General features: G+C 38.2%; 1 protein-coding gene across 4 annotated transcripts in view; it reads left to right on the top strand.

The window, feature by feature from the left end:
* The window catches only part of LOC122016979 (D-lactate dehydrogenase [cytochrome], mitochondrial-like), a 66,461-nt gene extending 65,168 nt beyond the window's left edge, over positions 1–1,293 (top strand). For 3 of the 4 annotated variants that reach the window (XM_042574424.1, XM_042574425.1, XM_042574423.1), the window contains 2 exons: positions 788–831; positions 1,013–1,293. In XM_042574424.1, coding sequence (XP_042430358.1) covers positions 788–831; positions 1,013–1,132 — 164 coding nt within the window. In that variant the 3' untranslated portion in view covers positions 1,133–1,293. The remainder of the gene's footprint in view (positions 1–787; positions 832–1,012) is intronic. The other variant, XR_006121240.1, reaches the window with a different exon arrangement.
* The last annotated feature ends 13,024 nt before the right edge of the window (positions 1,294–14,317 follow it).

The raw sequence follows: 14,317 nt of genomic DNA, 5'->3' as shown, positions 1-14,317 counted from the left end.
TTTGGAATTGACATTAAATACTGTTTCATCCACTTCACTATTCCTCAATATAGACATACTTAGCTTTTTCCCAGATGTGTGGAAACCATGTGAATCCATAGTCTTTCATCATCATGATCATCAACTTGTATTTGTCCTGTCTATTTTAGGCTGCCACGGTCATTTGTTTAAACAACATTAAAATTAGCTATCCATTCATCAGTTACCCTTAACCATTATTAGTTTCCGCCACCAGCTCACGACTTAGCCAAATGATGCACGCATACATCCAGTATATAATAAAACAGAAAGTGCAAAATGCAAGGATTTCGACATATCTCCTACGGGCTTCCATAGCAAGCTAGAAAGGCCTGAAGCAACAACGTACAAGTGGGTTTTCCCTAGAATATTATGATACTTGTCTCTTTTTTGTGGAAACTCTATTAAATGAGTTTTGTTAGAATCCATAACAAAGTATCGCGTTTTGTGAATCAGAACCTTGGAGATTTTCCTCATCTCTATTTAGGATTAATTCTTCCTTTGGTTTGACTTTACATGGCATACATCCAGAATATAATAAAACAGAAAGTGCAAGGATTTCTACATATCCCCTATGAGCTTCCATAGCAAGCTAGAAAGAACTGAAGAAACAATGTACAAGTGGGTTTTCACTAGAATATTATAATACTTGTCTCCTGTTTTTATTAGAATGCATAACAAAGTATCGCCTTTTGTGAATTGAAACCTTAGAGATTTTCCTCATCCCTATTTAGGATAATTCTTTATTTGGTTTGACTTTACATGGCAGGAACTTGTTCTGGAGAGCATGGTATCGGCACAGGGAAGATGAAGGTAGTTTCTGTCTCAAATCTATATTTTACTGTTGAAATATCATCCATTTGTCCAATCATTCTCAAAAAACAATCAGAAAAATAAATGCAAATGTTTGTGTTGCTTCACCTATTGTTTCATCTGTTCTTCCATAATAAGTTTTCAATTTATTTTGACGCATCAGTTTCTTCAATTGTTGCAGTATCTAGAAAAGGAGCTTGGAATTGGGGCGTTAAGAACAATGAAACGAATAAAGTCTGTGTTGGACCCCAACAACATCATGAATCCAGGGAAGCTGATTCCTCCTCATGTCTGTATTTAAGAACTTTGTTGTATGTGGAAGAGGAAAACTTTCATTTCCCCTTCCGAAAGTTTACTCTTTAGAAAAGACACCAGTATTGTCGACTCTTTGTAGTTTTTATTAATCCAAATGACATAATGTTATTGTAATAGTTGGATTGATTCATAAAGAACATTTATCTATGTTTTACATTGGCTAGTAATTTAACACAATCCTTCTCCTTATCCGACTTTATCGGAGTTTAGAATTGATCCTGTTGGAATTTATTCATCGTGGAAGAAATTAATTAATACAAAAGCAACATATCGCAGCTAAATTCATTCACTTGATCCCTTTTGAGAGAGCACAATTGCCTTGTTTAAAATAACTAAACCATTTTGCTAATTCACAATATATTATTTTTTAAAAAATAATTAATGTCTTTTGAAAATTCAATGAATAAAGTATGTAATCAATCAAAATTGACATAGTGAATATAAAAAGTCTTCCTATAAAACCAATGTATAATTGTAATTTTATATTTTCCTTAAACAACCCAAACTCATTAAACATTATTATTAACATCAGGAATTTTTACTTTTATTTTATTTCTGTACCAATTTTTATTAAGTTGGGCATGATGTAGTGGTGAAGACGGTAGCGGAGCTAAAGTATCACTATTTGATCCTATGCTAGACATGTGGTGGCGTCTAATCTAGTGGAAAAGCTTAGGTTGGGATCTATGGTGGCGTCTAATCTAGTGGAAAAGCTTAGGTTGGGATCTATGAGCGGAAAATTTTTATGAGATCGAATCAGTAATTAATTGAATCATAAGAATTGAACATTATAAAAGTAAAAATTAAAATAGGACCATCGAGATAATAAGTCTAAAGGAGATTTTTGGTTAAAAAAATGTCTAAAGGAGATTTAAAATTACAAGGGGTAAAAGATGAAAAAAAATATAGAAAATATTAACCATTTTAATAAAAAATTATAATTAATTATAATATTATTAATGATATTGTCTTAAATAAATTTTAAAACGTTAAGAGAAATATGAGTTAATCAAACTAAAACTAAAACGTTAAACATAGATCACGGAGTGAAAGGGAAGACACTTTGCAAAAGATAGAAGAGAAGAAAGATAATTTCTTTCTAGTTTGCTTTGTACTTTTTTATTAAGAAACTCAAACTAAAGGAATAATGTCATCCTCCATGTCCGAGGATATAGCTGACAATTTTATAGAATTAACTAAAAATTGAATCCCGGTAAAGATCAAGAAATTATCCTTCTATGTAATATCTATCTTCAATTTCCTAATTTACTCCCTTAATGATGTCATCCTCCGCATAGGCTAGACTTGTCTTGAATCTAACTTCACTAAAAAAAAATATAAAAAAAGTTAATCAAACTAACTAAATAAGAAATTCCAACAAGTAGAATTCACAAAATTCAGTTAATAATTTGAGATTAAAAACTTAATAATGCGAGCATAAAAATACCAAGTGCATATAAAAGAAAAATGTACCATGAAAAATAGTATATATAATTATAGAATTCAATAAGTAATAAATATTGATGTTCATCATTTTTAACCAGGTAATAAACATTAATCTAATGTGCTTTAAAATGATTTAATTAATTCTTATATTTTCTGTTTTATTCTCTTCGAGGGATTGTTGATTTAATTTATCAAAAAAAATTCACCAATATACCTATTGTATAGGGGTAGACACTGTTAGGATTTCGGGAGATAGAGGATGATTAGTTCCAATCATTTCATCTTATTGACTTGTTGCAGTAGAAAAACTCAAAGCAATGCTAACATCTAGATTTGTTTGGTACCATCTTCTTGAGATGACTAATCCAAGGATCCACATAGTGCACGCACTCCATTATGAAAAATACTCAAAAATAATCTAGAGGTGGGAAAATCTCGTACAATCTCACAGCAAGAGAAATACAACAAAAATAAGGAAATGAATACACAATACAATGAGAACCTTACTTTCTTCTTGCTTAAAAATGCCTCTTGTAGACTCAAAAATGTAACAACACTTCTCTCGAAGTCTTCTAAGAACTAATAGTGAAGAGTGGAGAAGAAGATGTTGTGATTTGAATCTTTGAACGCCTCTATATCTCTCGGATTAGAATTCTCAATTGATTGACCTTACCCCCAATCGATTGTCATTTCAGATATAAACACATCCAGTCATCCAAACCTCGCAACAACTCTTTTCTTTTTCTCCGAATTAATTACCTAACTGATTAAAAGGTTTTAATCGATCACCTGATCGATTACGAAGCCCAATGTGCGTTGCTAAGAACTCCCCTCAATCAATTGGTCAATCAATTGAGGATTCTTTGGATCAATTGCCTAATCGATCCAGCGGCTTACTATTCTTCACAAAAAAACTCCTCTCAATCGATTGGCTAATCGATTAGAGAGTGCTGAATTAATTGTCCAATAAATTGAACACCTCTCTATGCTCGCGATTTAGACTCTCAATCGATTACCTAATTGATTGAACTTTGGGCTAATCAATTATCCATGCCTTTGTGTGAAAGCATTTCCAATCGATCCATTGATTGATTGAACTTGGGTTAATAGATTACCCATTCGGTTGCCCCTACCCTAACTCACATAATATGAGTCTAGGGTTCCCTCACCCAACATCTGGTCAATCGTGACCTATTGGGACTCTCCATCTCGTGTCAACTTTCCATTAGACTTCCGATCACCAAGTGTGATCCTCCTTGAAACCACTTGGATTTTCCTCTTGCCTAACCACAACTAGGGCTTCTCTTCACCAATGTGCGATACTCCTTGACCCACTTGGACTTTCCTTTGTCTAACCACAGTTAGGACTTCCCTTTGCCAACATGTAGTCTTCCTTGACCCACTTAGATTTTCCTTTGCTTAACCATAATTAGGACTTCCCTTCGCCAACGTGAGATCCTACTTGATCCGCTTAGAATTTTCTTTGCATAACCCTCAAGTTAGGACTTTGCCTTGCCTAATCTTCGAGTTAGGACTTTATCCTTATCTAACCCTCTAGTTAGGACTTTTCTAGTCGAGTATCTGGTCCTCCGCGAATTACTTGACTTTTCTCTCATATATCGTTAAGTATTTGGTCAACCTTAACCTACTTGACCTCTTTCAGATATTTTTTAAATATATTGTCCAAACATTAAAACTCAAGCTCGAATCCACTCGAGCTTAATCAAACTGGTCAACCTTGACCCAAGGACGATTGCACCAATAATCTCCCAATAGAATTTATAATGTGCCTATTAAAAGATGCATCAAGGGTAAGATGAATAACTCACAATTCATCTAAAACAAAAAGTGTTCGAAATTAGTTTTGGTAACTAATAAATTAAATAGCGATAAGATGGTTATTTCCTGAGTAGATTGTCGTGAATCAATTTGTCAAGTCAATGAAAAATTAATGTCTAATGAAGGGTTGGTCCGATATGATCGAATGGAGTTTGACTCATACACAAGTTAGATTCATGGATAAGATTACATGAACGCTAACTCGAATATGCGGAACCATTGAGGGGTGTGAAATTATAATTAATTTCATTGATTGATTACAAGATTAATTATGATTATGATATTGACAATAAATTAAGTAAATAATCAATCAGATTAATTAATTTAATTAATTAATTAATGATAATGTTGGATCATGAAAGACAAGAGAAGAGGAGTGAATCTCGTTCATGAAAAATTGTTTCTTTTTCGTATCGTAAACAGAGATCAGAGTAAACAACAGAATAAGATAACAAAAGCAATACAAAAGAGACAGAATTGGTTACTTGGTTCGGAGCCTGAGTCGACTTCTACTTTAAGACCCACAATCCTTGATGGCACCGTTGGATAATTCACTAAAACTTTTCTTTCTGTAACCTCTGGAAAGAAGTAATTCATACAATGAATAGAGATAGTAATAATTCTACTATCCCTTTATAAAATGCAAGCAATATAAAAGATTATACCGACAATGAGGATAGGAGATCAAGTGTTAATGTCAGAGAGTCTTTCGAGGCAGTAAGAGCAAAGCTTGCACATGTAACAACAACAACACAGATGATGAATAGATAGAAAATCAGAAGGATGCACAAAAGTTTTTCTAGCTCAAAGCTCGAGATGTACTTTTATAAGCAGCGTTCGGTCGACCGAAAAAGTCATTCATGTAGGACCGTTGGGCCGGCTAGAAGGGGGGTTGAATAGCCCTGAATAAAACACAACCCTTTCTCGAACGATTAAGCTAACACTTGAAAAATAGATTAAGCAGAAAATAAAGCATAAAGACGAGGCACCGGATTTGACTTGGTTACAACCGGGGAGGTTGTTAATCCAAGGAAGATGGTCGCACTAAGAACTCCTTCAGGCGGAGAAGCCTCGTTTACAGCAGTGTAGGCACAGAGAGACAGAAGCTTATCTAAATAGTGGAAGCGCACAAGTGTTGTTTACAATTTCTGAATTGATGAAAAGCTTCTAGACCAAGGTTATATTTATAGTCTTGGTCGGGGCGCCTGGAAGGGGTTCCGGGCGCCCTGGGGTGGTAAAACTTTATCCCCAATGTTCAGATCACGTTTGACGCGATCTGGTCAACAAAACAGGTCCGGGCGCCCGAAAGGGTTCCGGGCTCCCCGGGCACCCTTCCGGGCGCCCCGGGTTGCCCCGGGCCGAAAGTCAACAGTGGTTGACTTTTTTGTCCGGGACCTCTGCTCCGGTTCGATTCGGCTCGGTCCGGGTGTTCTACTCCAGATCCGTTCGCTTTGGTGATCTCTGCCATCCGGAAAAGGGTTCACCTGAACTCAACTTTCGGTCATCTCGAGCGTGCTTCCCTCTGGCTTCTCGTCCCTCGGAATCGCCGCGTGTTTCCTTCTCGTTCGCCGGCGTACTCATCCGCAGTCTTCGTCCCTCGGACGCACCATATGTCATCCTTCTCGCTAGCTGCGTCTCTTGCTCCTCGAGCAATCTTCCGCTCCGGCTTTCTTCTCTAGGAACCACCGCACGCTTCCTTCTCGTCCGTCGGTGTACTCTTCCGCAGCACCTCGTCCCTCGGACTGTCGTCCTTCTCGCTAGCTGTGTCTTCCGCTCGACTACCTGTGCTCCTAAGCTCCTGCACACTTAGACACAAGGTTAGAAACACACATGACCTAACTTAACTTGTTGATCACACCAAAACAACCTTGGGGTTCCAACAATCTCCCCCTTTTTGGTGTGATCAACCCAAGTTAAGCTAGAGTTAAAATAGACATTAAATAACAATTAAGTAAATTAACTTAATTTGTAATTTAAGGGCAAAAAGATAGACAAGAAAAAATTAAATTTATCTACCTCCCCCTAGACTTATACTTTCCCTTCTCCCCCTTTGATCACAAAAAAATGGGGTTCCAAGAAAAACAATCTAAGGGTTAAAAATTTAGTAAATTTGAAAAATATATTTAAAAAAATTTTAAGTAAAGTTTCTAAGTTTTAAAAATCTGACTTAGGCAATTTTTTTAAAAAAATTCTAAGTAATTTGTGCATAAATTTCTAATTTCAGAAAATCTTTTAACTTAAGAAAAATATTTAAAAAATTTCTAAGTAAAGATTATTTTAAGAAATTTTTCTAACTTAATCATTTGAGAATTTTTAAGAAAATTTTTCTAAGTAAAAAAAATAACTTAGTCAATTTAAAAAAAAATTAAGTAAGTAAATTTCTAAATTGAAAAAATGTTTTGAATAACCTTTTTAAAGCATTAATTAATTCTTGCATTAATGCTTTATTAGTAAGTTAATTAAACATTTATTTCAATATTTTGGCTTCCAGGTCGTGGCGAGGCACTAGGCCTTATTGGTTATTGGAGCAACAACCACTTCCTTGACAAAGCCTCATAAAGAAATTCTTTGTTTAATTTTCTCACTTAAAGCACTAATTTTAATTTTAATTTTAAAATTAATTTAAGCATGACTACAGAACCCAATATAGGTTCCAGCCTACTGGATTAACCAAAAAAATTTTAGGGAAATATTTTCTTGAAATGTTCTTAATTTGTCCCGGGTGATATTTAAAATATCAATTTAAATTATTAAATCTTCTAAAATTAGTTTTAGATGAACATGCATAGTTTTTCAAGTTATCTATTTGAATTTTTAAATCATCATTTTCAAGTTTCAATTTTTCATTTGCTAGTTTTAATTTATCTAATTCTTCTAAGGGACAAGACTTAGCTAGAATTACTTTTAAATTTTTATTTTCACTTTCTAATCTACAGCAATCTTTTATTAAAAGTTTAACGAACTTAAACATTTTATCGGGAGGAAGAGATCGTACCTGACTTACCTTGTCGATCTCGTTGTTCGTTTCTCCCCCTGAGCTGCTGCTTTCTTCCGACGTGTCTCCCCCTTCATCGATGCTCTCGATACTCATTTCGGAAGAGCTTGAATCGTAGTCGTCGTCTTGATGACTCGCCATCAGTGCGAGTCCGGAGAATGCTTCGACTTCCGATTCGAACGACGTGTCGTCCCACGTCGCCTTCAGGGCCTTTCATTTTTGCATAGGCTTCTTACCCTTCTCCTTGTCTTTGTTCTTTAGCTTGGGGCAGTTGTCCTTGACATGCCCTTCTTCGTCGCAGTGGTAGCAGCTGATTGTCCTTTTCTTTTTCCCCTGCAGATGGTTAGTAGATCTAAATTTATCAAGTTTCTTGAATCTTCTTACCATCATTACCATTTCCTCGTCGTCGAGAGAAGATTCCGACTCAGGTTCGTCTCTCGAAGCCTTGAGGGCGACGTTGTTCTTGGGCTCATTCATTCCTGCACATCTTGACTCATGCACTTCAAATGTTGAAAAAAATTCTTCTAATGAAATTTTTTCTAAGTCCTTCGAAATGTAAAAAGCATCTACTAGTGATGCCCAATTTGAATTTCTCGGAAGTGAATTTAACGCGTACTTGAGCGAATCTCGGTTACTTACCTTTTCTCCGAGATTTGTGAGTCCGGTGATGATTTCTTTTATTCTGGAGTGCAGATGTGCGACTGTCTCGTCTTCCCCAAGTCGCAGGCTGGTGAGCTGATTGCGAAGCAGATTTCGTCTAGCGAGCTTGGCTTCGGACGTTCTTTCATGCAGCTCGAGGAACTTCTCCCAGAGTTCCTTTGCGGAGTTATAGTTCCCGATCCGGTTGACTTCTTGAGGCGGAAGAACGCTTAACAGATGGTATTCTGCCTTACCGTTCGCCACGAAGTCGGCCTGCTCCTTTTTTGTCCATTGATATATTTCCTTGTTCTCTGGAGCTTCAAAGCCAAGTTTAATTATTAAAGTTAATTCAATATCGATGGTAAAGAATACCTGCATATGCTTTTTCCAAGTGGCGAAATCCCCTTCGAATTTCGGGGGGTGGATGCTTGGTCCGGCCATCTCTTTATTGCTTCAGACGGCGGTTAGTCCTTCTGAGGCGTCTTGGCTCTGATACCACTTGTAGGACCGTTGGGCCGGCTAGAAAGGGGGTTGAATAGCCCTGAATAAAACACAACCCTTTCTCGAACAATTAAGCTAACACTTGAAAAATAGATTAAGCAGAAAATAAAGCATAAAGACGAGGCACCGGATTTGACTTGGTTACAACCGGGGAGGTTGTTAATCCAAGGAAAATGGTCGCACTAAGAACTCCTTCAGGCGGAGAAGCCTCGTTTACAGCAGTGTAGGCACAGAGAGACAGAAGCTTATCTAAACAGTGGAAGCGCACAAGTGTTGTTTACAATTTCTGAATTGATGAAAAGCTTCTGGACCAAGGCTATATTTATAGCCTTGGTCGGGGCGCCTGGAAGGGGTTCCGGGCGCCCTGGGTGGATAAAACTTTATCCCCAACGTTCAGATCACGTTTGACGCGATCTGGTCAACCAAACAGGTCCGGGCGCCTGGAAGGGTTCCGGACGCCCCGGGCTGCTCCGGGTGCCCTGGAGCTAAAAGTCAATAGTGGTTGACTTTTTCATCCGGGACCTCTGCTCCGGTTCGATTCGGCTCGGTCCGGGTCTTCTACTCCGGATCTGTTCGCTTGGGTGATCTCTGCCATCCGGAAAAGGGCTCACCTGAACCCAACTTTCGGTCTTCTCGAGCGGGCTTCCCTCCGGCTTCTCGTCCCTTGGAATCGTCGCGTGTTTCCTTCTCGTCCGCCCGCATGCTCATCCGCAGTCTTCGTCCCTCGGACGCACCGCATGTCGTCCTTCTCACTAGCTGCGTCTCTTGCTCCTCGAACAATCTTCCGCTCCGGCTTTCGTCCCTTGGAACCACCGCACGCTTCCTTCTCGTCCGCCAGTGTACTCTTCCGCAGCACCTCGTCCCTCGGACTGCCGTCCTTCTCGCTAGCTACGTCTTCCGCTCGACTACCTGTGCTCCTAAGCTCCTGCACACTTAGACACAAGGTTAGAAACACACAAGACCTAACTTAACTTGTTGATCATACCAAAACAACCTTGGGGTTCCAATAAATCAGTAGACTGATCCTGTTGGTTTACAGATCTCCCTATCGGTAGACTAATCACGCAGCCTTCCTTTTTTGCCAATATCCGATCTTCGTATCATTAATGCATTTATTGTTTAGTCAACTGAAAGATCTAATCGATTGACCGATCACTAGAAATTCCTTCTGTTGGAGGATCTTGCGGCCGGCTTGAAGGGGGGTTGGATAGACGGCGCCCCCAAATACTCGCTTTCACCCTACACTTGTTAGTGCGCAACGGAAATACAAACTAATACAAACAAGTAGAAAGCTAAACACTACAAGAAAGAGCAAGCAAACCGCTAACACGTTCGTTTAACGTGGTTCGGAGATTAGGGCTCCTACTCCACGGCTTGTCCTTGAAGTGGACGATCCCTATCCGTCGGTGGATTAGCCCCCGGTAAACTCCGGCTATCTCAAGTCGCTCCTTGTGGGTGGAGAAACCTCACCACAAACTCACCAAGACCTCTTGGATTACACAAGCACTTGTAGACTACTAATTAGACCTTAACCAAGTCTAATTTCGTCGCTTTGGCCGGCCATACCAAGCTCCTTCTTATAGAGCTTGGAACAAATCAGAACCTGATTTGCCCGTTACCAGTCGACTGGTCCTTGCACCAGTCGACTGATGCCAGCCCAACGGCTCTCTCAACGGCTATCTGCTACAGTGCATCAGTCGACTGGTTCATACACCAGTCGACTGCTACAGTACGCTACAGTAAAACCCTAAAACTAGGATTTTACTCCGAGTACAATCTCTCATGCACTCGTACCCTCACGACTCATTTGACTCTTCTTTGCAACCTTGACCTCTTGCCTTCAAGCCTACTTCCTTTGGCTCTCGTCCCTCGGATGCATCCAAGCCCGCGGCTTGTCTCCAATGTCATCCTTCGCGTATGCCTCGAAGTCGCTTCCCTCGGCCATTGTCCTTGCTGCCTTGTCCATGGTCCCTCGGATGCTCCATCCTTCACCGGACCCGAAGCCGTCAACCTGAGTCACATGTGTCACCTGCAGTCCTGCACAACTCAAGTACACATATCAAATAACGAGGGTAAACCTAACTTAAACCCTTTGCCCAAACACCAAAACACATGGTCCCACGGACCATTGGGATTGCTCCAACACCTTCTTCGCTGATATCCAATCTTCTACATCATCAATATCATTTAATGTTTAGTCGAGTGATCACCTTGATCGATCGACCAATCTCCTGAATACCAAATGTGTTCTGCATAATCTGAACTCTGTGACATGTCAACTTTGTTCAATCGACTGAACCTACTATTTGGTTGATCGATCTCTTCTGTTTCTACAAATAGAGTTAGTTTGAGATAACAATAATATTCCTGTAAAACAAAGTTAGCACGATATGAAATAATACATGAGTAAGAGAAGACTTGTCTTGATTTCAACTTAGAAACCTCCCAGTTTCTTCAGTTGGATTAGCAACTTAGGATTTGTCCCTTCTCGGGACACGACTTTCCCATCACTTCATTCTAGTTGCTTACCTCAACTTACCTATCAAATATTTGGTCCTTCTGACTTATTTAGATTTTCTCTGCTTAGTGTCTGATCCCTTGATCTACTAAGACTTTTCCTGTAATACTAAATTATCCAATAGCAATAATAGTAATGTAAAATACTATAGTAAAACTAAACCTAGGTTTACCAAGATCCGCTAGTTCGGTCGACCACGCGCGATCGATTGAAAACCATTCGGTCACACATGCTTAGAATTTACTCCTCCATGACTCTCACTTCCTAAGGTTACCTCCCCCTAGGGTTTCATTGTCTGGCTTCACTTATCATGTCTTTCACCACCTAGCTTCACTCACTAAGACTTTTACTTAGAGTTTACTCCCCCAAGACCTAGGGTTACCTCCCCTTAGGTGTTATGTTTAAGAGGTGTCCTAAGATAATCACCTTATAATTTATACTATTTATTTCGATAAATATAGATTCACTATTTGAGTGTACTTTATTTATGCGTTTGAATGGTCTTAAACTCATCTACTGAATGTCTACAATACGATTCATACCATGAGAGAACTTGTAATTAGATCACAACTTGCGAGAGTCTCTACATGTGTAATTATGAATGTATTGAAACATTCCTAGTCAATGAATTAATGTATTTAGACATCATTAATTCTATGAGACTAGCATGGATTATACTCCTTGGTCTAACTAAGCAGCTGTTACTTACTAATTAGAGACATTGAAATATCAAGAGTTAAACATGGATGATAGTTATGGTAACTAGTTCATTAGAGTGATCTACTGTAAGACTTTATATAATTCTCTATATGTATGAATATGCTATGAAGTTCTTACTATAGCTCGAGTACAACTTTCCTTCGACTTGAGATATTCAAGTCACCTTGGTTGTGGAGACTTATATTTTGACATCTTAAAGAAAGCATCTCCTTAGAGATGTGGACCCGAGATGATTAGGCATAAGTCGAAGTACTTGAAGGTGTTTAGATAGTTCAAAGAGGATTCACCACTCCTTACGGGGAGACTATACCCTTTGGACACTTGTTAGGATTGTTACTCAAACCCTTTGCAAAACATCACATGTTAAAAGTATGAGACTCTTAAACACATGATTGAAGTAACTTGAATCCACATGACGAGTAAATATTACTTGGGATAGGTATGACATAGTCAACCTAGTGGGAATAGATACATAAACTATGTCCTAAACCAAGTGGGTATAAGATAAGTGAAAGAAACGAGGCACGACTCATTATAGCTGCTGAAGGGTTCAGAACTTGTTCTGGAATCAACTGTGATTTTTTGATTAATTGGGAATCATGATGTACTACTAGGTGTCACTCATGATAGACCCATAATTAAATAGTTAATTATGGATAACTAAGATAAATCGAGAACATATTGGATCACACGCACTATGAGTATCTAAAAGATGTAAAACAAGTTTGAGAATTTAATTCTTTGATCAAGAAATAAGATGTTTGGTTAGACCAAACAAAAGATAAATATGAAAAGATATTTATCAAAATGGAAGTGTGGATGGACCATGACTATTGTAGAAGATATAGTTTTATAATAGTTTGATAATAAATCAAAAGGGATTTGGTTTAGTTATGAAACAACTTGGTTTAATAATAAACCAAATAGGTTTGGTTTAATTATAACCAAAATGATTTGATTTTGAACCAAACTTATTCTTAACGGTAATGGATCGGTTTAGTTTTGTTTATTGGATTGAGGAGATAACTTGTTCCCCAAGTCATGTAGAAGTTTATAAATACTCCTCTATGAGGAAAAATATAAAAAAACAGAGGTTCATTGGTTTAGGTTTTTAGAAAATCCTAGCCACCCTCTCTCTCCTCTCCCTCTCCTTGCCATTGGCCACCAAGAAGCCAAGGGAGATTTTTCTTCCAAAGTTTCTCCGCTTCTTCTTCTCCTCTTGCATGGCATCACCTCCATCCTTGGCTAGTACCAATCTGAGGTGAATTTTGTTGCTCATCGGAGTTGTCTTGAAGATCTCGGTTTGAATATGAATAGAGACGAGGTTCGTGAACGTCACTAAAGTTGATGCACTTTTCCTTTGCATCATCCGTAAGGTATGCCTAAAATAATTATTATTCTTTTATTTCATAAATTTTATTTTATTTTCTTATGTCTGCACGTGTTGTATCTTGCATGTGTGGGTGTGCATTGCAATAAATTAAGAATTTATTATTTTTTTATTTTTTTGCTACGAACGTTTTGTGAAAACGTCTAAAGCACGCATCTGCGTTGGACTCATAACCCCAACACTAGGTACCTAGGGTTACCTCTCTTAGGATTTTCCTCTTTACTTAGGGTTAGCTCCCCCTAAGATTTTTTTTCCCCTTGACAAGCATCAGGTCACCTTGACTTGCTTAGACTTGCTAGTTACTCGGTAAATTACTCACCACTTGCAGTCACTTGGTAGACTACTCACTGCTTGCAAGTCATCTGGTCAACTTAACCTGACTAGACTTCTTACTTAACTAAGTCAACCTTGACCAAATTTCATTAAACATATTTGTTAAATATCAAAATCCTAGAGGTCGATTGCATCAACAGATAATTGATATGATTTAAGTAAAAAGACACACCCATGTATTTTTATCTCTTGGAAGAAACCTTTCACGTCTTTGGAGTAACACTTCATCCCTATAACAAGAATCTCATTTCTTTGATTCAAAACACTCAATTCTCAAGTTATAAATTCTCCTATTGAGTTCTCTTTTCTCTCTCCTCTCTTAAGATCTCTCTCTCCTCTCTTAAGTGTTTCAAGACTTCGAAAGTTCGACAAGGCTCAAAATTTAGAGTACTCCTATTCGAGACATAAGTCATTGTCTCTTGGGAGACAATTGCCAATAAACTGTAAGCACTTGGGCGGGACAATATCGTATAAGGAAAGAAAGTCTAGCATTTATCTTGACCTAATATTGTTGGGAGATTATTTGTGCAATCATCCTCGGGTCAAGGTATACTAGTTTAACTAAGCTCAAGTAGATTCGAACTTGAATTTCAATGTTTAAATAATATGTGAGAAGAGTTAAGTAGGTCAAGGTTGACCGAATACTTGATAATATGTGAGAGAAAAATCCAAGTGGGTCAAGGAGGATCGCACATTAGCAACGGAAAGTGCTAATTGAGGTTAGGCAGGACGGAAGTCTACCAAGTGACTAGTCCTAATTGCAGTTAGACAAAGGAAATCCCAAGTGGGT

The sequence above is a fragment of the Zingiber officinale genome, chromosome 8B (genome assembly GCF_018446385.1).
Source record: "Zingiber officinale cultivar Zhangliang chromosome 8B, Zo_v1.1, whole genome shotgun sequence".
In the NCBI taxonomy this organism is placed as follows: domain Eukaryota; kingdom Viridiplantae; phylum Streptophyta; class Magnoliopsida; order Zingiberales; family Zingiberaceae; genus Zingiber; species Zingiber officinale.
The sequence above is the reverse complement of the archived record's forward strand: the minus strand, read 5'-3'. Positions and strand labels throughout refer to the sequence as shown.